Source organism: Episyrphus balteatus, chromosome 2, assembly GCF_945859705.1.
Source record: "Episyrphus balteatus chromosome 2, idEpiBalt1.1, whole genome shotgun sequence".
NCBI classification, from domain to species: Eukaryota; Metazoa; Arthropoda; class Insecta; order Diptera; family Syrphidae; genus Episyrphus; species Episyrphus balteatus.
The window spans coordinates 132,670,634-132,695,650 of record NC_079135.1 but is presented as its reverse complement, the minus strand read 5'-3'; the positions used below and the strand labels follow the sequence as shown (position 1 = coordinate 132,695,650).

The 25,017-nt window shown below is 29.9% G+C and overlaps 3 protein-coding genes across 3 annotated transcripts in view; 1 reads left to right on the top strand and 2 right to left on the bottom strand.

Annotated features, from left to right (window-relative positions):
* The window catches only part of LOC129908646 (neurogenic locus Notch protein), a 75,736-nt gene extending 74,378 nt beyond the window's left edge, over positions 1–1,358 (bottom strand). The window contains exon 1 of the mRNA XM_055985299.1: positions 565–1,358. Within this exon, the coding sequence (XP_055841274.1) occupies positions 565–664 (100 nt within the window). The 5' untranslated portion in view covers positions 665–1,358. The remainder of the gene's footprint in view (positions 1–564) is intronic.
* The window catches only part of LOC129908648 (irregular chiasm C-roughest protein), a 209,882-nt gene that overhangs the window by 5,133 nt on the left and 179,732 nt on the right, over positions 1–25,017 (top strand). The window lies entirely within an intron of this gene.
* LOC129908647 (irregular chiasm C-roughest protein) overlaps positions 6,821–25,017 on the bottom strand; it is a 50,861-nt gene continuing 32,664 nt past the window's right edge. Inside the window, exons 2-12 of the mRNA XM_055985300.1 lie at positions 14,686–15,118; positions 14,489–14,569; positions 14,267–14,418; positions 9,341–9,541; positions 9,099–9,275; positions 8,904–9,006; positions 8,713–8,840; positions 8,230–8,650; positions 7,837–8,170; positions 7,496–7,773; positions 6,821–7,439 (exon numbers count right to left, since the gene is read on the bottom strand). Of these exons, the coding sequence (XP_055841275.1) occupies positions 7,021–7,439; positions 7,496–7,773; positions 7,837–8,170; positions 8,230–8,650; positions 8,713–8,840; positions 8,904–9,006; positions 9,099–9,275; positions 9,341–9,541; positions 14,267–14,418; positions 14,489–14,569; positions 14,686–15,064 (2,673 nt within the window). The 5' untranslated portion in view covers positions 15,065–15,118 and the 3' untranslated portion in view covers positions 6,821–7,020. The remainder of the gene's footprint in view (positions 7,440–7,495; positions 7,774–7,836; positions 8,171–8,229; positions 8,651–8,712; positions 8,841–8,903; positions 9,007–9,098; positions 9,276–9,340; positions 9,542–14,266; positions 14,419–14,488; positions 14,570–14,685; positions 15,119–25,017) is intronic.

Below are 25,017 nucleotides of genomic sequence, written 5' to 3'. Positions count from 1 at the left end.
AAAGTTGTATTGGTATTTGTGTATGTACACATTTTACACAAAGTAAAACAGGGAGGCAAAAGAGAAACACACAAAATGAACACCTGTCCCTAATCGGAAAAAGTTGTAACTGCTCGTTCATGCATAAAAAATTGTATCTTTTTTCCAACGGTTTTTTTTTTCTTTCCACCTCAGAAAGGCATTAATATTATTTTCTTTTTAATAAATAATATTTGCAAAGAAAATTATTTAATTCAAATTTCTTTTTTTATTTGGATCGACATTTTTTTACGACGATTTTCTGCTGACGAGCAGTAAACCATCATTTTTTACTCCTCTGTTTATATCTGTCTCTTTTGCACAACTCCAAAAGGAAACTGGTTTAGGACCTTTGGTATGACATACACCAGAAAGAGAACAAACATACAAAACAATCCGAGGTGATTTAAGTTCGAACGAGAGAGAGAGAGAGAGAGTGTGTAGACAAATTCAAAATGGTGAAATGCAATAAATGTCCAGGAATTGTTCCTTTTTTTTTAATTTATTTTTTCAAAAAAAAAAAAAGATAATTTTTGTTTAACATACCTTCAACCCTACAAATAATCCCAATAAAGAAAAATATAAATAAAATAAATTTAATCCAAAATGTATCCGATTTTGCTGTATTGCCGGCCAGTAACCACATTGTAATCCAAATCCAGAGTTTTTATGTTGAATTGTCGTTGGATCACTTCCGCGCGCTCTCTGAGAGTTTTCTTTAACTCCTCGTTGTTTTATTTTCTTTTTGTAGTAAAACATTCACATTTAAGTACGAAAACAGATAATTTAACCACAGACAAATACATTTGATTTAATATTTGTTAATTCAACAAATTAAAACGAGGGGAAAAATCTACTACACACAGACGGACGACATTTAAAAAAAAAATCCCGAAAAGAGATCGTTTTTATTTTATTTTACCCCGAACGACCACTCAATGGAGAGAGAAATACAATTTATCCTGTTTCTTTTTTGTTATTTTGTCACTGGGAAGGAATTTTTTTTATAACTGCACTCGATTTATTCCAATTTGTGTGTGTGGTTTATTATTTAAAAAATTTATTCGAAAGGATATTTTGTCAACCACTTCTCTCATTCACATATTTTTTTTCTTTGAATTGAGAATCTCACACAAACGCACACCCTTATTGTTAGTGCACCGCTGCTAAACTGTTGTTTTTGTTTATTATTAAAAATTATAAACAATTACACACTCAAACTCTTCTCAATTTAAAACACAAAACAACAACAAAAATAAAAAAATTATCAACATAAAATTCATCCGCGCAATAGGGCAGCGCATGCGTTTATTTTCGCGTCTCAAACCACTTTAACCATTTTGGAGAGAGGAGTAATTCAATGGCGGCAGTCGATTTCACTCAGTTTGATCTCGCGAGTCTCTGAGCTGAATTATGTGTAGAAGCTCGATACTCGAACAAAATGGCCGCTTTAAATTGATGGGGTTGTTTCGTTTATTTAGTTGCATTTGCATTTAAATCCATAAGTTAGAAAGAGACAAATACAGTATACTGAAACAAGTTGGATAATTTAGTTTGATTGAGTTGCTGTTGTGACTCAAAAGATATGTGTTTGTATAACAGCTGAAAACGAGTTTTTAAGATAATTATCGCAGAGAGGATGTGGAAGGTAGTGGTTTTTATCATGAGATATTTAAATTTTATATCTATCATGCGAAAGAAAAAGTGGTTGCTTCTGATTTGTTTAGGTTCATGTTGCATTTGGATATGTTAGGTACCTAGCATACTAATACTAGTATTAAATCTGCGCTGGAATTTTAGTACATTAATGTAAATTGTCGATGAACGAAAATGGAAAATGGATCGATTATTTTGAAAGTATAGTGAAATTGGGTCAACTTTCTTTTAAAGTTGCACAAAAAGGGAATTTTAGTATTGAGTCGAAAAATACTTAAAATTGTACACACAACAAATTTGATTATTATTTTTTTCTTTCAAATAATCTTAAAGATAGACTTTTAAACATGAGAAAACGTATAAAATAAACTTAGCAAAACTGATGAATAATTTCAAAAAAATAACAGCTTGATATATTGCTACTTGTGAGCAAATTGTGTTACTGCTTGTTGTTATAAAACGGTTTTTGACAGAACTCAGATTTTTTGCCACGAAACATTTTTGTACTAAAATCTGACAGTTGTAATGATTTATTTTCTCAATCTCTATTGAGAAAAAAAATACACACAAAATCATGGTATAAGAAAACAAGGTAATACGTGTGTTTTTTTATTACAACCGGTCTTAACTGCACAAAAAAAAAAAAAACGCAGTCGGGGCTAAGCAATTTACATGTTAATGCAACAACACCTTAGTCCTGGGCTTAACTTTTTAAACAGTTTTTAACCTGTGCTACCAAACTAATTTTCTCATAAATTGTTTAGAATTAGTTTACAAACGTGAAAACCCGACAAAAAATTTTGGTTCTATAAAGCTTTACAGATGCAATTGTTGCTTCTGTAAAGCATTATAGAAGCAAAATTGTTAATAGGGAATTGAAGTTTGGAGTGACAAAATGTGTTAAACTTGTTTTGCTAGCATACGTTTTTGTATCTCTTTGTAAAACATACATGAAAAATACAAAAAAAATAACCCCGAAAGAGAAAAAAATGACAACTCTAAGTTTTTATTATGTCTTGTGTTTTCGGAACATTTAATATACAGTGCTGTCAAGATTACAGGTTAAGCCCCTATAATTTTTTTTTGTCCCGTTAAGACCGGTGGTAGTAAAAAACACACCTAAAATCATGCGCAGAAAGTCTGAATCGAGAACTGTCAGATTAAAGAAATAGAAATGGCTTCCTAGTTTTTGACAGCTGCCCTAGTGAAATTGTTGTTTTGTTTGTCTTCGAATTTTTTTTTGACAAACCAAACGTCATAAATTTATGACGCCATTTTGCAAATGAAAACGCTCATGAGTCATGATACTACCTTCTTTCGAGGCTCGAAATAAAATTTCTCTTCCTGATCCTGATACAGGGTGGCTACATAAACGATGGTGGTAAAATAATGAAACCGTGGTGGTATTCATGAAACCGTAAAAATGGTAATGTAATAAATAAGCTGTCAAAATTTGCATGGGAAAACTTAATCAAAATAATGTTAACTTTCCCGCATAATTTTATGTGGTAGGTACAGAATACCCCTTTTTATTTTATTTGGAAAATTAAAGAATGATGGTAAAACATATTTTTGTCATTTCTCAGAAAAGAACATTTTCTGAGCTATTGTGGTTAAGAAAATAACAAACAGATGAAGTTCAGAAAAATATTTAATTCATTTTTATTAATTTTGTATTTAAAAATTATTTTTTTTTTAAATCCACTTAGTTTGGTTTTTATTTTAAATTACTTTCAGTATTCTTTTTTGTGAAAAAAAATATGTTTTTAAGAAAGTTAATTGAGCTTTAATAATAAGCGAAAAAAAATTAATACTCATTAAGGTATTTAAAGTGTTTTTTTTTTTAATAAAATGATATGAAAGTGAAAAAAAAAACAACTTAAAAACGATAAAAATTGAGTTTGATGCAAAATTATGGAGAAACGGTTGTCCATAGAAAAAAAAAACTTTTGGGACAAACTAAAACTGTAATAAATTCCTGATTGGTTATAGAAAAAATCTTACGAATCAGACGTAGTTTGGCAAAGATAGAGCAAAAATCTAAATTTCAAAGCCATCACTTAACAATGATGAGAGCCCAATTTTCCGAAAACAATTCTATAGATAAACTTGATTTGAATTGAAACTAAAACAAAAAGATGCAAACTTCCAGCTTTTCAAAAATGGTTTTCCAGGTATTGCACGTGTTGCCGTTGTGTTCAAATTTTTGTATGTCTGAAGTCATGTTGTGAGTTAATTGTTCCCATATAAAAAACATATTATTGACAAATTTCAAAACTAGTTTTATATAAAAATCGAAAAATTGCTCTAGGAATAGTAACTTAAACTCAAAGAATTAAATTTCTGTAATATTAACAATTTGTAAAAAAATTACAAATTAAATTGAATAGAAATGCAACATTCTAAACTTTATAAGTTTGTACCTCAAAATATTTTATTTAACATATTTTTTCTTTTGCGTACCCTGTGGTAGCATTTATTTTGCCTTATGCAATCTTTCAATAAAATTTTATTTTCGTTTTGTGAATCAAAAAATGTTTCTTTCGAGAAAAATCCAAATCTATCAGCTATATAATCCGAAGATTGACTCTGCGACTCTTTCAATACTCAATTAACGCGTATAAATAAACAATACTTCTCTGTTAGTTTATACCACCATTGAAAAATTGAAAAATTTCGCTAGGTACCCTGTCTTACCCGCTACACTTTTTCCTCCTTCTTCCTTATGCTTTCACAAAAGATACCCAAACCAAAACCATTCCTTTTTTTCTGAGTGATCAATTGCTGATGAGATATATAGTGGAGTAACTAAAGCTCAAAAATTGGCAATATTAGGGAACCCGGCCGAACAGCTTAGATTTTGATGATCTTTTTTTTCAAACGTCGGTAATTAAAAATACTTTAAAGTCTATAGATTAAAAATTGCCGATGTTGCCGTTTTGATTTTTAAAATTTAATTGAAGATTTTTGTGAACAAAAACAATTTTTCTTAAATTTCATAAATTAATTGATGCCAAAAGATTGTCTAGGAAATTCAAGGAAAAAAAATATATGGGAGTGAGGGACAATCTTCCATAGTTCAAGCGATAGATTCAATTTTCTTATTAATTGACTTCAAACACAAAAAAAAAATATTTGAACACAACGGCAACACCTACAATATTTAAATATACATTTTTTAAAAGCTAGAAGCTTAGTCATATATGTAAAATTAAGTTAATTGAATGAACGGCTTTTGAAAGAATGGTAATTGAACTCAGATTTTTGAAAAAAAAAATTATTGAAAAAATTTTAACATGTCGTTTTTTAAACTGGGTCGTAATATAAAATGCATTTATTTTCAATTTTGTTTGGCCGCATTTATTATGATTTCAAATTATAAAAGGAAATGTCAATATGTATTACGGTTTATGAAAAAAATTAAAAAGTATTTCATTTTCGAAGAACTTTTTTTAATAAAAGTTTTGAAAAAAATGTAACTTATTTTTTTTTTTAAAGTTCAACATCTAAACATAAAATTATTTTTTATTCATTTAATAACCCTTACTGTTGAAAGTTAAATAGCAAAAATTTAAAGTTCCTATTTACCACAGTCTTTGAGAAAATTAATTATTTCAATGCAAAAATTCAGTTTTAATAAAAAAAAAAAAACCATTGAAATTGAAGTAATTTTTCATTTTTTTTTTTCAAAAGTGTGATATATTTTACCTTTTTGCTTCGAAATTCAACTGATAATATTTATGGCCAAAAATTTTTTTTAAATAAATTCATATTTTATTAGAAAAAGTTTGGAAAAAAGTCATTTTAAATTTTTCTAATAACATTTTTTTTTTAATTCTGAGTTTGAGGACCATTTTTTCAAAAAGTCTTGATTAAATTTAGTGGATTTAAATTTAAGAGATAAGAATGAGCTTCTGGCTTTTTAAAAATGTATTTTAAAATATTGTAGGTGTTGCCGTTGTTTTCAAAATATTTTTTTTTGTGTTTGAGGTCAGAATGTTAGAAAATTGAATTTATCGCTTAAACGATGGAAGATTGTCCCTGACTGACTTTTATATATTTTTCTTAAATTACCTAGAGAATCTTATGCTATCATTTGTTGCAAAAAAAAATGGTTTTGTTAAAAAAAAATTTAATTTTAATTTTAAAAAACAATACGGCAACACCGGCAATTTTTATTCTATAGACTTTAAAGTATTTTTAATTACCTACGTTTGAAAAAAAAATCGTCAAAATCAGAGCTGTTCGGCCGGGTTCCCTAATAATTTGCTTTAGTTACTCTACTAATACATAGGTGATCAAAGACAAAACGATAATTTCTAGTTCAATATTCAATTTCTCAACGAGAAGTGGCTAAAACAATGTTTTCAAAACAATAAATCGGAGCTTTGTAAATTAACATAAGTCAGATATAAAATCAGAAAAAAGTTCTGTCTTTAGATCTTAAAATAAAGGATATTAGGATTTAAATTGCACATTTTTAACAAAGTTAGGGCTGTTTTTTTTTTATAATCCCTTAAAATTCGGAATCATGTGACCCTTATTTTAAGAATATAAATCCACTGTTGTTCGATGTACAGAAAAAGATGACTCTTCATAGGGAAAACTGCCCACGTAATGACCCTATGCTTTTTTTTTGGTGGGAAAATAAAAATTTTAAATTTAATTTTTGTTGAAAGTAAAAAATATTACTTAAAAAAATGTAGGTATGATATTTTTTTTTATTAAAATTTAAGTGATGGAGAATAATTTTTGTATTTTTTTTCTTTTAGTTTTTTTTTTAACATTCTATCCGCATGCAATAATAAAGAAAACAAAATAACATTTTTTTTTGAGTGAAATTATTAGATTCATCTAATAGATTTTTTTTTATTATTTTTATATAGAGATATAAGTACGTCTCACTTTTTCGTTATAAATTAGATCAGAATTTACAAGGAATAATAAGGCAGCATTTTTCATATATTTATATTATATATATAATTTATATTCACATACACTTACTAGATTCTTAATTGATACGTGTTTCATTTTTTTTTTTAATTTAAATTTATATTTATTTTTTCGTTTTTTTTTATTAATTTAATTTAAGTTTAATTTTTATTTTTTAACTAATTAATTTGGCTTATAAAAACATTTACAATCTATCTACTTTCCGTTATGAAAAACAAATCATATTGTTTTTTTTTTGTTTTATTAATTTTTTTTATATATGCATTGATTTTTTTTTTCTTTTTTTAATTTTTTAAAATTTTTTTATAATTAACTCTAGAAATCACAATATGGTATAAACTTTCATTTTTTGAATTGATTTGTTTTGCTATAAGTCTAAGTTTTTTTTTTGTATTAAACATGCGTGGCTAAAGCACCTTTTTTCGTATTGCCATTCGAGGGCAATATGAATTGTCCCGAAGGACTTTGGTTGAGCGCCTGCGACGGGGATTGTATCGTTGTCAGGGGTGCAATGGAGTGTAGTGTATTGCTACTCGCTGTCAGATTGCTGTTGCTATTACTTCCGATACTTCCAATGCCTATGGCACTGGGACCAAAGCTCTTTAGGGACGTTGCAGCAGTGCTGCCACTTATGCTAGAAGGATGATTTCTAGGAGCATGATATGGTGGTGGAGCAGGTGTTGCTGCTGGATTAGCTGTACTTGGCGGTGGCAAAGGTGGGAGTATTGTACTCGATGTTCGTAGGTATGGATTGCCATAAATCGCACTAAATCTGCTATCTATGGCTAAGCCATTTTGCAGCAAAGGTTGTCCTGTAAAGAAAGTTATAATTAGGCTTTGAAATCATAGATAAAGAAGTTGGATTTACCTAGAAAACCATTTTGCATTGCACTTTGCACATATTGGGGTTCATTTCGAGCTCTTGGAAGGCTCATATTGCCCGATGATATGGGATTATTGTAGTGGGGTAGGGTAGTTGATGTTGTCAAGGTGTTTGAGGCTGACTTGCTTATACTATCCGTTGGTGGGCTGTAATCGAGGGCATATTCAAAGTACGGTGCATAACCGTTATTATCTTTGATGTCCTGGTTCTTTTGATTCTTCACCATACAACGATTATAACGATCACTGAACTCACCAGAAAACCTTTAAAGTCAGAAATAAATTATAGAAAGAAATCAAATGGAGAGTTTTTCAAGGTGTTCTTACCTATCCTCATTAGTAAGCTTGACTGGACCAGCTAGTGGTACTCCTAAGGTTCCACCTTTCGTTGCAATATCTGGCATTGGTGCTGATGTCAAATTTATCGCTAAGCTCTCTGATCCCGAGCAGGTTTCTGAGTAGTCAACGTCATATCCTCCAGAGCGGATATCGGTTTTCATGTCATTTAGTTTATCATTGACCCTACCCTCTGGGATAACATCGGCTGGAAGAGGCTTCTTCTTGGCTCGCTTAAGATAGACCACAACAAGCATGGCCACCATAATAATTACAGCAACACCTGTCACAGATCCCATCACAACAAAGAAATAAGGAATTGTTCCTGTTTGAAAAAAAAGTATTATTAAATTAAAGGACTTCAAGGAACAATTTTTAACCTACTTTCTGGTATAAGAGTAATCACTATGGAATCACTTCCATAACTATTTACAACTGTACAATTGTATTTGCCATATTGACTGGATTGGCTTTCTCTTATAATCAGAGAAGCTTTAACACCTTCGGGAAAATGTTGCTCCTCCAAAGTGTATGCATCATCAAAACTGACATTGATTGGATGGCCTTCGAAGAGCCATATTATATTATCAGACTTTGGAACACTAAATGCTAAACAATCAACTTTAACTCTATTGCCTATAGAGCCAAATTGAACTTTGTGCGATGTTATGATGGGAGCACGTTTGACATAAACTGTAGCTTCAGCTCCAATTTCTGTAAAACCTATAACATTGGCTTTGCAATAGTAACGGCCAGCTGAATCAGAATTGACTTTTAGGGTGAGATTGGATGAGGTACCCACAACCTAGAAATAATAAACTTCTGTAAAGAAAGTCGAACATTTTGGGTCAAAATTAGTTTACTTACTCTTTCGGAGTTCTCATTTATCCATTCGATTTCTGGGGGCGGATTGCCATCGACTTCACATCTTAAATTAACAGTACTTCCGATATCAGCTTCAACTGATTCTGGTCGATGTTTAAAAACTGGACCATCTGGGAAATTAAAAAATGGTTGTTGAATTTTGAAGAAAACCTTTGTCAAGTTTAGATACTTACAACTTATGTCTAATGTTTCGCTTTCTTCGCTCTTGCCAACTGCATTAAATACTTCACACTTAACTATAGCATCGTGATATTGTCGTGATATGTTGTGAATAATCTAAAAAATAATTGTTTTTATTTAGTTTTTAAAGAAAAATTTAAAACTGTTGCATATTTTTAGGATGATTTTATTTAAAAAAGTATCCTCACCATTTTTGTAGTATAATCTCCAGTAACAAGTTCATCATTAATAAACCATTTATAACTCAGTTCTTTTGGATTAGCATCAGCTTGGCATGAAAGTATAACTTCAGCTCCTTCTGGTATTCTTCCACCAGCCAAAGATCCACCAACAACAGAAACGGTTACTTTAGGAGCATATTTAACCTAAAAACAAAAAAATATTTATAACATTTTCTTTTTATTTTATGTTAATATAATAAATCTTTTACCTCTAATAAAAGTTTAGCAGAACGATATGTTCGATCTGCAGTATTTTGTGCTTGACATGTAAATGTTGTGTTATGGTGCTCTTTTTTAGGTGCTAATTTAAGTATTGATTTGGCAGTTGATCTTCTTGAATCAGCTAAAGGTTCTTTAACATATTCAATACCATTAGATAGAACATTGCCGAGACCATCTATCCATGTTATCTGTAAAATACAAAAAAAAAGTTTATATAAATTTTACAATAAATCTGTAATAGTGTAGTCAATTTAATGAAGGTTTTAAGATTTAAGTCCTCAGATGCAGCTCTGATTTTAACTATTCATATTTTTGTGAAAACTGTTTTCTTATCTAAATTTAGTTTTATAGAGCTCACCAAGATTACTCAGAAGTCCTTAAAACCTGCTATTCAAACCTATCATTTTATTCTCTATTATCGAGTAACAAAGGGCAGAAATTTCTTTGTTCTGGCCAGTAGTGGACTAGAAACGATTTATGTTCCTGCGATTAGAAATGTATCCGGCTATAACAAGGACACTAACTGATAAAAAGTAAATCTGCTTCACAGTTATTGTCTGTATGGTTCTCATCATTCACTGAACTAAGCTTTCACTTTGGCGACATTAAAAGCGCAGCAATGTAAGTTGGCTGCGTTAAGCGTTGGTCCTTTTCCCTGTTTTTAATCTTGTTTTTTAAACATTTACTTTCACAACTTTTCAAATTTGTTCATATTGCTCTCATCAACTACCGTCAAACATAGTTTCCGTTTCATTTGAAAAGGTTGTGGTTGATATGATCCTTACCAACTATCTTCATAAGAAAATGGACTTAACCTTTAGCAGTATAGAGTTACAATTTTTGTTGTAATAAGGAAGAGATTATATTTTTGCCATTTAAGACCGGTGTCTTATATTTTCCTGACAAATTACGAGTTTCATGAAACTTGACGCCAATAGAACGTAGCAAAACAATTTATGTATATTTCTTTGAACTTACATATTTGAACTGCAAGAGCGCTTTAAGAAACAGAAAAGAAGAGACTTTCCAAAGGATTATTCTTCTAAATGTATTTTTAATATCACTTCACACAGTAATATCTCTATAACCACACATATGATTTTCAAAAAACTTCACACTTTGTATGCTAGTTTCATTGCTGCAAAAGCATTTTGACCCTTGTCCTATTGCCTATACAACTTGTCTTACATTATGGGACAAAGTTTTTAACCTTTATAGTAATTTATTTCAAGAAGTTTCCTACCTGTGGTTGCGTACTGTGGTAACGCTCAAGTTATATTAAGTTTTATCTTCATTAACTGATTTGTAGAAAAAGTAATATGCACTCTTAAGAATTTATGTGCTTAAAACTGAAAAATTCATCGCATACCTACAAGCTAGTTTGGTGCAATTTTTTTTGCAACCAAGAGTAATACATTACAGCTCAATTGTAAGACATTTCCATGCGTATAGTTAAAAAATTATTTTTTAGGTTGTGTAATATTTAAGTGGGCAATGTTGTAAACTTAATGTGCAGTTTCAGTAAACAATAGTTGATAAAACTAATGGCCAGTTTCACAGTCAAAACTTAGTTTTATAAGAGACCCGTAAGTGCCCAAAATTGGAAACTTTAGTAACTTTTTGCTTGAAGAAATATGCATTGACTTACCGCCCCTGGCTGACTGTGAAGCCGGTCTTAAGTTTTTTTTTTTCAAGCTATGACCCTTGCAATGTCCCTTTTTCCCTAAAAACATGTTTAAATATAGAACTTCTTTGCGTCACTAAAAAAGCTGCCTACTGATCTATGTAATTTTCAACCCAAACTTTCATCAAAGTTGGTGAACTTTTTCTATCAAGGTTAGGGTTGCCATATGTCTGGGTTTTCCCGGACATGCACTCTTTTTTGCCTGTGTGGGAAACGTCCGGGAAAGTTTCTATTAGTTGTACGGGATTGTAATCTTTTCAAACCTTTCTGTATCTCACTACTTGTATGATTCTCTTAATTCATTGCTTTTTTCAAAAAACCGAGGGGTTTTTATTTTGTTTTGTAATCTGCTCAATTTTTTGTTATCTGATGCATTCTTCCAATAATAATAGTCCAGTAAGAATGGACGAAAAATTGTCAAAGAAAGGAAAAAAATTGAACAAGAAAACTGTGTATGACAATTTCTTGTAAAATAACCACAGCTACAATTTTGTAGAACATCATTTTTGTCTTAAAACTACCATTTTTAAAATAAAAAATGGTGTGACCTTTGACCCCAGGCAAGTATGGGATTTTGCATCTCCATTACTGGTTTTGTCATAGTAGGTATATCTGGCAACCCTAATTAAGGTATAACTACAACGGCCGCTTTTTGACAAAAGGGAAAAATTTCAAATTCAATTTGTGACACCTTTTCCGAACGCAAAATTAAAAAAATGATACAGTAAGCTTATTTTTTGGTTATATAAACAATTTTTGTAGTTTTTTCCAAAAGAAAAAATCGCGCTAGGAAGAAAAAAAAATTTTTACTTTTGTAAATTTCACACTTTTTGCAAAAAGTGGCCATTATAGTTATACCTTTAACCAAAATAAGCCGTTTACAAAGTGAATCTTTTCTATACGGTAGTTAAATTAGGCTATTTATCCAACGCCGCTGCACAGTGTGTCGATCCCATACAAAAGTTTATCGTAAATACTTGCAGCTTAGTTTTTGGAGTTTTAATATCTTTTTTTGTGTTTTTATGGCAGGAATAGAAAAAAAATACATTAACAATTAACAAATTAAACAACCTATTACTTTTTTTTTTAGTATAATTTATGAAATTAACATTTATTGAAGGAGCCACTTGTGAGCAAAATTAATTTTTTTTTATATATAAACAAAAATATACTTTTCGTAAGGTTTTTGGTGTGCTGAACGATTTTCAAAAAACTCCGAATCCGAAGTCAGAAAAATTCTATCATATCACGTTTTTGAAATATTCCCGTTAGAAAATCTGAAATGTCGTTTTTTAACAGTTTTTGAGGTTATGTTCTTGAACGTGGTGATTTATTTTAAATAAATTTGTGACAGTTTCTAAAAGAACTAAATGTTTTCTTTTAAAGCCCGTTTAAATCTTTTCAATATCTTTTTTCTACTTTGAGAAATCTTAAGTTGAAGTCAACTTGTTTTGTTTATCTTCTCTATACAAAAAAATCGTATGTTTATTAGCGTTTCATAGCAAATCTCGAATAGTTTTTTGTCAATCGATTTCAAATTTTGAAATAACGTTTTATTTGCATTTTCGTAAATTCTTATATCGGCGAGGTTGGTAAATACGCTATAATACACAGTAGAGCGTGGCCGGGTCAAGTCATTACATTAAAAATTTAGTATGCAGAAAAATATAATTTTTTTCTTGTTGAAAACAATATTTAAAATATTTTTAATTACATAAACAGCTTTTTGTTACTTGTGTATGGCTAAAAATTATTAAAAACATCGATTTTTTCATTTTTGTGATCCCCTTGAAGATGTTTCTCAAAAAATGAATTATTTTGAGTACTTGACTCGTAGCACATAAATGTGAATATCTCTGGTAATCGCAAACAGAAGCAGACCAAACTTTGCCAATATTAAGTTTAGGCCTAAGGCAAAATAATATAAAAAAATTATCGATATGATTTTATAGGTTTTTTTTTTAATTAAGTTTAAAAATTGAATTTTTTTTTTTGGCCATTTATCAAAGAAATTTTAATAACTCATATATAATTTTATAAATTTAATTTTTTTTTGTTATACGTTTTACAACAACACTCAAATAAACAAAATAACATTAACAAAATTTTTCAAACAATTACCAAACGTGAAATATACACTTTCAAAGATTCCCATAAATTCCTCAAAATATTTTCGATTTCCGAGGTACTCAAGTTTCGGAGCTTATTTTGAATACATAACCTGGGTTATTTTCTAAGATAAATATGTTTTCATATAAGTAGACACTTCTTAATTATATTTTAATAGCAAAAATATTAATTTTTAACAAAAAAATAAAATTGATTTATCATAAGGGGACGACACACTGTGCGCTGTACGTTTACCAATTGTGTAACATACCATGGACGTCACTTTTCCTTCCTCTCATTATAAATTGTATATCGTCGGTCTCATGAGAAAACCTCGTAACTTAACTTCCAAAATCAAAATTTTACAGGAGAGACGAAAGAGTAAACAAACAACAGAGTAGTTGTGAAGAAACGCGCTGTGCAAAATTTGAATTTAAGTTTATTTAGAGTTTTCGGAATGACCCCAAATTTTCTGGGTTGCTCTGCTGACATATTTTCTAAAGAATGTCATTCAAAAGTCATTTTTGAAAAAAAAGTGGAGTTACGAGGTTATGAGACCGACGATATTAACTTTTTTGAAGATTTGAAATTTCTGAAAAATTCTCTTGCATCACAACATTTTGTATGGCATGAAAGCACTACCCTACCTGCAAAGCATCAGTTTTCCATCGGAATTATTTTTGATACAAAAACATCACTGCATTAATTAATTGGGTCCATCTCTTAATTCATTTTTGTAAGGATGATGTTGAATTGAATTTACTTCACCTGTTTATATAGAGAAGTAATTCCACCCCGTCACAGATTAATGTCAAGTAAATGAACATTTGCCCTATTATATCCACCCTACCTTATCATTTTCAAAAATTAAATTAAATCGCATGACATTTTGTTATACCATAATATAATTTGTTATACAAAATTCTATGTTTGTTTGAATCTTAGCTTAGCAAATATCATAACCATATTTTTCTCTATGTTTTATATTCTGTGTCTCGGCTAAAAAGAGTTTAGCAGGAAACAAAACCACTGTCTTTCATAATGTTTACCAGAGCTTCTCAATATTACTTTCGTTGTAGATGTTGTTGAAAATTCAAGAACAAAATTTGAATTAGCTTACCTCTGCAGCTGGTTTTCCACCAACGGAAACACACTCCAATTCAATTTCTCGGTCTTCTGTTGTAACCAAATAGTCACCTTGTAGAATTTTTGGTGCTTCTGGCGGCACCAATATCGTCAATTTAGCAAATCTCGAACGGATTCCAGGTTCCCCTATAAAATCATATCAAAAAACAATTTTAAAGATGATGTCAAATTAAGATTTCGAAAAAAAATATTATACCTAAGGGTCCAGGGCCAACTTGACACTGATATTTTGCATCATCATCCAACATAACTGGATAAATGTCCAAAGAGAAATCGCCTGAAAAGAAAAAAACATCATTCGCACGTCACACATATAATTTCCTCATAATTTCGTATAATTTTGAATGAGAATGAGAAAAGATGATCATGAATGGTTTTTTTGAAGTATCTTACCTTCTTCATCACTGCCAACCATTGAATAACGCTCGAAACCGCTTAAATTTCGGTGTTGGCCCAAGCCAAAGTCGTCCTTTGTCCATTGTAAGGCTCCAATTTTGCCCATGACGCGGCAAGGAAGCGTTACACGTGACCCAACGACAGCCGTTTGATCTTGCGGCTCCATGGCGAATCGTTGTCCTTCAGATGAAGCTGTTGCCGATGATTTCTCCTCGCTAATGCCCGACACCTTGAGCGATTTGACTTCGGTTGTTGGGAGGAGTAGAATCACCGTCAAGATGATGACCAACCAAAGATGTACCAACAACGGGGTAGTCGTTGTCGTTGTCGTCGTCCTGATGGTGTTGAGCGAAATCGAATGGTGATTATTTGGCATCGTTAAAAGTCAGCGCACTTGCAAGTGTCAGGCCACCGTCTTTTGGTCTGAAGCCTAAAAATTCGAAAAAAAAATGAACAAAAATTAATGAATGATTATGATCAAGAGATAGAGAAGGTGGATTTAATGAAGATTGCGTCTTGAATGTAGAAGTGAAGATATTCGGATTTATGGCCAAAATAAAACAAGTCATAAAGTTGTAATACGATTATTGTTGAAAAAGGGAGTGTCAAGGAGACTAAAGTGGCAATATGGCTTCATTGAGATGCGTGGCATATGCAACTTTTTTGCATTTGTCCATTGAAACTGTTGAACTAGTCTATACACCGAAAAAAAAATTTGATAATAACAGCTATCAAATTAACATTTTTCAGTGACAAAAGTCGTCCAACAATTAAAATATCAATTTTGATATTTTATCATATCATTTTGACATTTTTTAATTTCAGGTGGGATAGTGAAAATTTCACTTTGACAATTAAAATATCATTTTAACATTTTTTTAAGTTAAAGTGGATAGTGAAAATTTCACTTTTACAATTAAAATATCAATGTTGACTCGATTTTACGTTTTAGTTTATTATAATGAAACCTATTTCTTTCCTTTTCATTTTAATGAAACCTATTTCTTTCCTTTTCATTTTTATTATTTTAAGAATTTTCTTTCTTTTTTCAAAACAATTCTGAAAGGGAATATTCTTTACAAAATAATGGTGATATTATTTTTCCTATTATAGGTGATATAATTGTTTTGTTACTTTCTCCCAAACTATGTGAAGTAAAATTTTAGTGCCGATCAAATTTTCTCAGTAAATCATATATTTTACTTCGAAAAAACACAAAGCGCCTTTAAATTAGTACACATTAAAAATTTTTTATTTAATTTTTTTCAATAATTTGGAATGAGAAATTGATATGAAAAAATGATAATAAAATATCAAAAAAAATTTCCAAAATGTGACATTTAAATATCATCCTGATAATAAAAATGTTGTTTTAACATTTTAAATATCATAAAACACATTTTATAGAGCATTTTTGGCTGATATTTAAAAAATGTTAATTTGATATTTAAAAAATGTTAAATTGATATTGGTTTTTTTTTTCGGTGTAGGAATGATCAATATCGGATTTATTTATAGGTTTTGCAAAATGTAAAAATAGAGTGCTTAGCCAGAAATCGAAAGAGGTGTTGGCTATTTTTATGGACTATGGAGGCTTTTATCATTAAAGCTAGGTGTTAAGTAGATTTGATTTGAGTTTCAAAAAAACTTAGTTAAACTGATTTTTACATTATTTTTACTTGCGATATAGGTACTATATATCAAGTTATGCATTCGTACAAAAAAAAAAGTTGAGATAACATTTTTCCATGACATTACGATGGTAGAGAATGCCAAAAAAGTCCGTCTGTCCGTCTGTCTGTCAGTCTGTCTGTCTGTCTGTCTGTATAAGGAGCTACAGCCTAAACGGATGGACCGATTGACTTCAAACTTGGTATGTAGCATTTTTTGGAGGCTCTCCAGAGGGGTTTTTGGAATTAATTTTTTTGGTCCAAAAATAACGGTACCTGTCATACAAAAATTTCGGAAAAGTTTAATTTCACGAAAACGGCTCCAAAGATTTTGTTAAAAAAATTCAAATGTTAGTTTTTAAACCAGGTCTATCTTTCGAAGAAAAAATTTTTTTTTGAAAATCATTATTAACGGTACCTGACATAGGACCGCTTTTTTCAAGTCGGATTTTCTGCAAAACTGCTCATTGTATTTCAACGAAATTTTTTTATACAAAAGCATTTATATACTTTAAATATAAGCCAAAAATAAAATTTTGAAAAAAGAAATTTTTGGATTTTTGAAAAAATTTTGAAATTTTTTTTTTGAAACATCAAATTTTCGAATACGGGATATTGAATTTTTTTGAAATTTTATTTTAAGATGTTGATTAGTGATTTCTACAAAATGGAATACCAATTTTATTTTAAAACTTTTTTTTTCAAAAAATTAGTGTTTTTAAAAAACGGCTCTAACGATTTTGAAAATTTTTTTTCTAAAAATGCACCTTAATATATCAAATAAAACTGCGTACTTGTTTTGTGGGGCGATTTGATTTCAGATATTGTTTTATTTTTTTTGAAAAATGAATTTTTTTTTTATTTGTTTTTTTTTTTTGTTTTTGTTTTTATATACCTACATTTCCCAAGTTTCTATATAAAAAGTCTTAAAAACTTAAGCAACTTGAACTCTAAGAGCAAGTTCGTGCGACCCAGTCTTGCATTTTATTTTAAACCCGCATTCTGAAGAATAGATGGAAATATAACTTTACACTACCGGAAACTGTTAAATTAAGGTTGTAACAAAGTCTTAATCGTCATTCAGGTGAAAAAAATACTTTAGGATTTCCTCAATTCATATTCATTAGAATAAAATATTGGCTAACAGCCATTGCAAAAATTCTGAAAATAAAACTCAATTTTTATTTTACAAATTCGGCTTTTTGGATCTAAAAATTACAGGAAGATACGTTTTTCTAACTGCCTTTTCTAAGGCTTTTCCTATCCAAAAATTTGTTTGCACTTTCAAAGAAAAAAGTAAGGGTCTTAGAATTAAGATGATACTCTTACTAAATTGATCTTTTTAAAATAATATGATTTCTTATAAAATTAAACAGAATCCATTTAAAAATCTGTTAAAATCAAAGTGAACTTTATTTAATTTAACAAAAAAATTTCTAATTTGGGAATTTGTGAATTTATTTTTAAGATCCTGAAGATGGCACTTGTTGCCGAAATATATTGATCGCAACAAAAAACAATTGAGTTTTATTTCGGAAAATTTTGGAGGCAATACAAAATTGCAACAATAAAAATTTTTTTATTTTTAATAAACTTAAGTGTATATGCTTTAAATTGAAAGGTTTCTCATCAATTTTATGTGCATGATAGTTGATATTGATACATTAAATAAAAATTAAAGGACGTTCACCTTCATTTACAAGGATTTTCTTCTTTTAATTTAGTCTGGGCATACATTTTGCTTTGTGTTAGTGAAAATAATTAAGAATATTTGTCTGCTTATTTTAAGACGGCAGTGTTCTTGGCAAAACAAAACAAGTAGAAACCCGTTTAATTTAATACAGATTCTATTTGTTTTAATATGTCTTTTTCTCCGTGCGGTTGCCGGCGTAGTTGTGTTGTAAAATGAAGAGGTCTGCTGTTAGCCCAACAATCTTGTCAGTATTATTGAGAGAATTTTTCTAGTTTATTTTTCGTCATTTTTTTTTTTTAATATTGACAAGCCGTTATAAAAGAATAAATCTTTTCATTACTTGTCTTTATAATTATTACAAGAACGTTTGACATATGAGTGACAAATTTAAAGGGAAGTTGCCACTCATATAATTCTGGCACTATAGTGTTAGGTATAAACAAAATCTTAAATTTAAAATATTTCAGTAATAGTAAACTAATATTAAAATCTGCAACGTATTTACCTAATACACTGAGAGAAAAAACAACTTAAAATCAACGAAAACAACTTTGATTTAGCTACTTTTCCAAATGATTTTTCTTTGATGACAATAATTAAATACAATTAAAATCAAAGTAGAACGATGCCACTTTAAAGTGGTTTTTGAATATAAAATTCCTTAAATCAGAATTGTTTCACTTTTGAAAAAAGTTAAATAAAAAAAAAAAAAAAAAACGGAAGCCACTGGGGATCGATCCTACATCTCTTGGATCACTTGAAGAGTACTTTACCATTAGGCTATCTAACTGAAGTGTGATAAAAGTTTTAATTTTTTGTACGTTGTTTCAACTTTAATACAAAAATGTTTCATGTAGGTTTTTTCAACATTAAACCACCCTACTAACAATTTTGCTTCTATAATGCTTTACAGAAGCAACAATTGCATCTGTAAAGCTTTATAGAACCAAAATTGTTTGTCGGGCAACTTTGATCATTTTAGAACATCGGTGCTACCATCACTCTTCAAACAAGCAGAGTAGAACAAAAAAACTTATTTTTAGCATTTCGTCGTAATATTTATTTAAAATTTAAATTTTGATGGTCACTGTGGTGTATGTGTAATATTTTCTTCAATGAAACTAATTGCTGGTTAGTTTAAATTTTTCTACCTATGGTAATACAACTTTTGCCGACTATTAATCCTGACTTAAAAAAATGTTTGTCAGTCATATTTAACACCCGATAAGGTCGCAGAAGGGTTTAAAGAGTCTAAAACTTAAAAATAAAAACTAAGCAAACAATTTAAAAATAATTTAAAATTTAAAAAAATCCTTTTCAAACGTTTCGAACTCCAAACCAGTCTTGCAATTTATTTTCTTGTATCAGAAAAAAATAAAAAAATATCGAAGCCGTTTAAAAAGTATGTAAATATATAAAACACAGGATTATTTTAAAATAAATGTTGTAAATATTAAGTTTTAAAACTAAAATAAATTTAAAATAAAATAATAGTTATCTTTTCAATAATAAAAATTTTGTTTTTAATTTATATCTTTTTCAAAGAAAGAATGTTTCCGTTTCGTCCCAGTTGTCATAATTTTTCTTCAATAGCTTTCGCCGCAGGACCTTTCAATATAGTATTTGCTGCGGGTGTGTTTGCTTGCATTTTTGAAAAATTTGAAAGCTCATGGAAATTCCTATTGTGTTTTTGAACATAAGTTTGCATTGCAGAACATATTGAAGTTGCATTTTCGACGGAAAATGTGATTTGTCTTCAATCGAGGTCAGTACCACGCTAAGATTTATTGTGCACTTTGCAGTCCATTCAAGGAAAGTTTGGTTTGGCTTTTAATCTTCTCAAAGACTTCTCAAATGATAATTCATAAATATGTAAATTGTATAAAATTACAAATGTAAATATTGGTTAAAAAAATTACAATAAACCATTTCACTCTACAAATTTACACTATACTATTGCTCTTTTATTTAACTTTAAATAAAGCATACCTACACGTATTTATATAAATAAGATTCCCCTATAGGTATAGTAAATTTTTTTGTTTGTATATTTTATTTATAAATTAATTTCAGAATTAACGCGGCATAGCGAAATGTCAAATTTAATCCTATCTTATCAGGTATTTATTGAAGCAACGATACCATAGGATTATACCATTGCTTCTGTCAATTCATCATTATATCCTTTTTTACATATTTTATATCAGAGCCATGAGGGGGGAGTAATGGGCTTTCGCTGATGTTTACTCAGTTAACAGTGAATTTATTGTAATAAATTAAAAAAAAATATATATTAATTTTTTTTTATGACACAAAATTTCAAAGTTAATCCTTGCACATGCCAAAGGATCACACATAGCATTACAGTTTAACATGGAATAGGTTCAAATATAATGTGTATACAAATTTATTCACATCATCATACAATTGGGTTGACGTGTCGGCGTGTAATATGTGTTTGAATGTGTGTATTCACAATTTTACTAATAGAAATTTCAATCAAATGGAATTAAATCTCTGTCCTATATTTTACAAGTGGATAGGTGGTACATACATAAATGTGAAGGTTGAAGGATATTGTAGGTAGTAGGTAGGTCATGAAAGAGAGTCTGGATCTGGAAGTAGAGGTATACCACACACACCTTCTATAATACACCTATAGCATAGGCAATAGGCACACACATGGGAGGCAGCAAGTTAATTATGAATGACAGCGGTCGGTGGAGGATATAATTTATTCCGTAATTATAAATTTTTGATTGATGTATATAGAGAGAGAAACCTTTACAACACATCCATCTATTATTATTCCAAAAGGGACTACAATCTATTCTCTATAATATATCTACGACATCAACTAGATGTTTTGTACCTGCAACTCCTTTGTGCTTCTTGTGTCCTTCTATTAGTGAATGGCTTAGGAGGGAATTAGAAGAGTAATAATATATGTTTTTGTGTTGGATCTACCTATACACAACATTTATTGAATATTGTCCCCTTCTTTACAAAATGTGCTTTGATGTGTAGTAGATAGCTTAGAAGGAGTATAAGGAGGTGGCACACAGTGGGACGCAATAAATAAAAAAATCGAACATTATTGCGGTACTTTTGAGTGATTGGTATATCATCCTTAATATATTTAGGTTCTAACTACATCAAAATTATTTGCGTTGAACAATTAGTGCAAAAGTTATAGAGCCCCAAACATTTTCAAGTTAAATTTTTTTTTCGATCTGAAAAATCAGGTTGTAATTTGTATTACTCCCAAATTTTTTTGTGCGGCAAAAAAATTTATTTAATAATGGATAATAATACTCATCAAGGTATTAAAATTAAAAGTTAATAGCAAACAAATTTTTTTTTGTTGTGTTTTTTTTTATTCTTGGTTTTCCAAATTTTTTGACTTTAAGTAAAATTTTCTTTCTTACACCTATAAACCTCTCTGGGGTTTTTATGGTTTTATACTCAGTAAAGTGTCTTCTAAATGAATCAAGAAAAAAATCTTGCGGCAATTTTGCGCCAAGTACTTAAAAAAAATTTTTAGGTTCAAAAATGGCAAAATTTTAGAAACTTGGCTGGATAGTGCGAGAACAAGTGAATTTGATAACGTGTGTTTGAGAATTCAACAACTTTTTGGCTTAGAAGAGTCAACAGAAGAGTTAAAGAAAATCCTAAACAAAAGTTCGCTGCTCAACTCTTTTATTTAAATAAAAATGAATTTCCTAACTAAAACGTTTCCATTAATTTGGTTTTCATGTTTAATTCATAGATTCAGGTGTAAATAGACGTCCTAATGTAACTTTGCGTAGTTTCAGTCACTTTAACACGAGATATTAGAAATGCCGATTTTTTTAAACATTCGTCCCACTGTGTGGCAGTAGTATATTACTTTATATGCTCGCAGCAGTCAGTCGCATCCCACATCGCACCATTTTCTGATCCTATTGAATTTTCTATTCTATTCAGCTTTCATCTCCTGGCCCTTACATAAACATATCGACGTGATACACACGACACAGAAGGAACGAATACAGGTAAGAGGAAGTGATATAGCGGTCGCTTTAAAGGTGGATACACAGTGCAGCACATTTGTGTGCATTGTGTGTGCAATAATGTGCATATGCCAAGTGTTATATCCGAAGAGCAAGAGCAGGAGCTGGAGCAGCACACTCCAAAGAAATGAAATGAATGAAACGATATGATGTGGAAATCAGTCATGAGGACGAGGAGGATACTCTTGGAGATGCTCTCTCCAACTTCTGATGATAGATAGTCATGTGCCTGGGCCTGGGTTGGCAATCCATACCAGTGTTACTGGTGGCAAATGCTACTGGTGCTGGTACTTGGATACTTCAATGCCAAAGAAAACACACATTTATATATTGTCGATTGAAATGTTCCTTTTCTTTTGCTTTTGCAAGTTTCAACTGAACAAGGTCGCGTACACAGAACATTTATACAAACCTTTTTCCTACCTATATTTTTTGTATATTTGTATGTGTGTTTGAATTAAATGTGGTTTATCGATTGATATCGACTGTTATAGCTACGTGCCATAATATGGAAAAATTGTCCTCGTCCTCGACATCATCATCATCGAAGTAGTCATCATCATCATCGTTGTCGTATTCGTTTTGTATAGATGTCGTCTTCGTCGCAATTTGTTCGTTCTCGTTCTGGTTTTTCAAATTCATGCAGCAGTGAGTATTACGATACGACTCTTCTATACGAGATAGGTATAAGGATTAAATGACTTTTTTCTCATTTGGAATCGATTTTTGTGCGATTGACACTTTTTCTATTTTTTTCGATTGCTATATTTTTTTGTTTGAGAATGTTTATATACATCGCCCGTTTTGCCTGCCTGCCTGCCATCTTGTATGTGACTTAAGCTGCTTAACAACAATATAGAATCTACCGCATAAAGGTAATGTCCATAATCCATAGCTGGGTTAAGGGCGGTCCAATAAATGGGGCGCTAAATATTACGAAAATAAATAAATGATGGGGTGCCTCAGGGGTCCGTTTTGACATCGTTTTTATTTCTTTTGTTCATAAATGTTCTTTTGAGTAATAACAGTTGCTCTAAATTGGTAATTGTGATATGAATCTTAATCGCCAGTGGTTGCTTATTAAATTTAGAGTCTGAAATCATTGTTTAACTAGGGGCTAACTGAATTTTTTCTAAGCTTCTGTTTAGTTCAAGGACTTTGACATCCGATCATGGAAATAAGTTATATATTTTACAAAAAAGTAAAAGTACTGACTGATACTAGCGTACTAGTTTAAAACATAAATACATTTACACGAAATTATTAAGCAGTGTTTGAGAAAATTTCGTAAAAAAAAATTAAAAATATTTTAGAAATTCTGAATACACTATTCAATTATCTTAAAGAAAAAGATAAGCTTTGACTATATTTTATTTAAAAGCAGTATAACCACTTTTATTAAAATTTAAAGAGTTAAGAATGTTCCTGGAGCTCTGAAGAAGTACTGCTTAGTACGAATTTCTCTAAAATAATTGTTGGAATTTTTTCTTCTATTCTTAAAAGAACTTTGTGCCTCATCCACTCACGACACTTTCCCAACTTCTGTTTAAATACCTGGTTCCTATACCTATAGGGATAAATATTTGAAAAATTCATGCATTTATTACCAGAAGGTGAATTTGATTTGCAAAATGGTGAATTCGTTAAAAAAAAACACCTTTTACGAAAACCCTTTATTCTTGCTTTCTATCCTATCCTTGCTTTTTTACCAAATTTCATTAAGGCCGCACATCATTTTTGCTGTTTCTAATCTCGAAAGTAGCATAATTGCTGAATTTCAATAGGGTACCGCTATTATTAATTACTTTTTCCATTATAAACCTAAAAATAACACGCTTTCACATATGAAAAAAATGTATAAAATTATTTTATTCGTTATTCCCATTGGAAAGACAACATTTTAAATAAATTTCTTGAGGGAACCCTTTGATTTTATCGGACTTATCGCAGTCTTATTTCCTTATTTCCAAAACACTCTTTCACCTAAAATATTTTTAGATTTAGATTAGATTCTTGGTTTCTGTTATAACTCCGGTGACCATATTTCTGACAGCTAAACCCGGGACAAAAAATAAGTTTTATAAAATCTTATATTATTAAACTTTAAATAATTATAAGATAATTTATAACAAGAAAAAAATATCAAAAAATCGACAACGTAAAAAAACTCAAAACAAAAGAAAACAAAATGCTCGATTGGATCGCATGGTTAAGGTTGCTGGGAGTATTAAAGCCTTTTATGAAATAATGCATATGTACACAAATAATTTTATTCTTATTTTATAAGAAATGGTCAAAAATTTAAAGTCATAAAAACATGAATTTGACATTCAAATGAAATACCATTGGAGCTGGTTACTAAATTAAAAGTTTTTTTTTTTTTAATATTTACCTATGAGCATTATACATGGTACATAAAGGTTTAAAAAAAGAAGTTGTTATGATGTTCTTGAAAAAATGTTAGTGCCAACTAAAAAATTTTGATTTTTCAATAAAAAAATAAATTTTTCTTTTAAGAATTTTCTTAATTTTTCCTAGTTTTGATATCAAGGAAAACGTTTCGTTGAAATCATTTAAGTCGGTTACAAAATAGTCAAAAATCAAAAAACGGTTCTGCTGTTATTTTATATGATTTTGAAATTATAAAGCCTTAAATTTTAATAAATCCTTGAAAGCTCTTAAAAGAAGATGGTTCCTTTATTCGTATTGTTCAATTTTAAAACCTTTTTCTGGTGTAGCTTTACAACTCTCAACAAAAATAATCTGAAACTGGGTAATTGACGAAAGTTTTTAAGACTATTGCTTTTATCTGAAAAATTAAGGAAACTTTTTTTTCCCAACCACTGTTTTCTTGTTCTCCATACAAAGTATTTAAAATATTAAATAATACAAAAATCAGAGAATGTGCAAATGC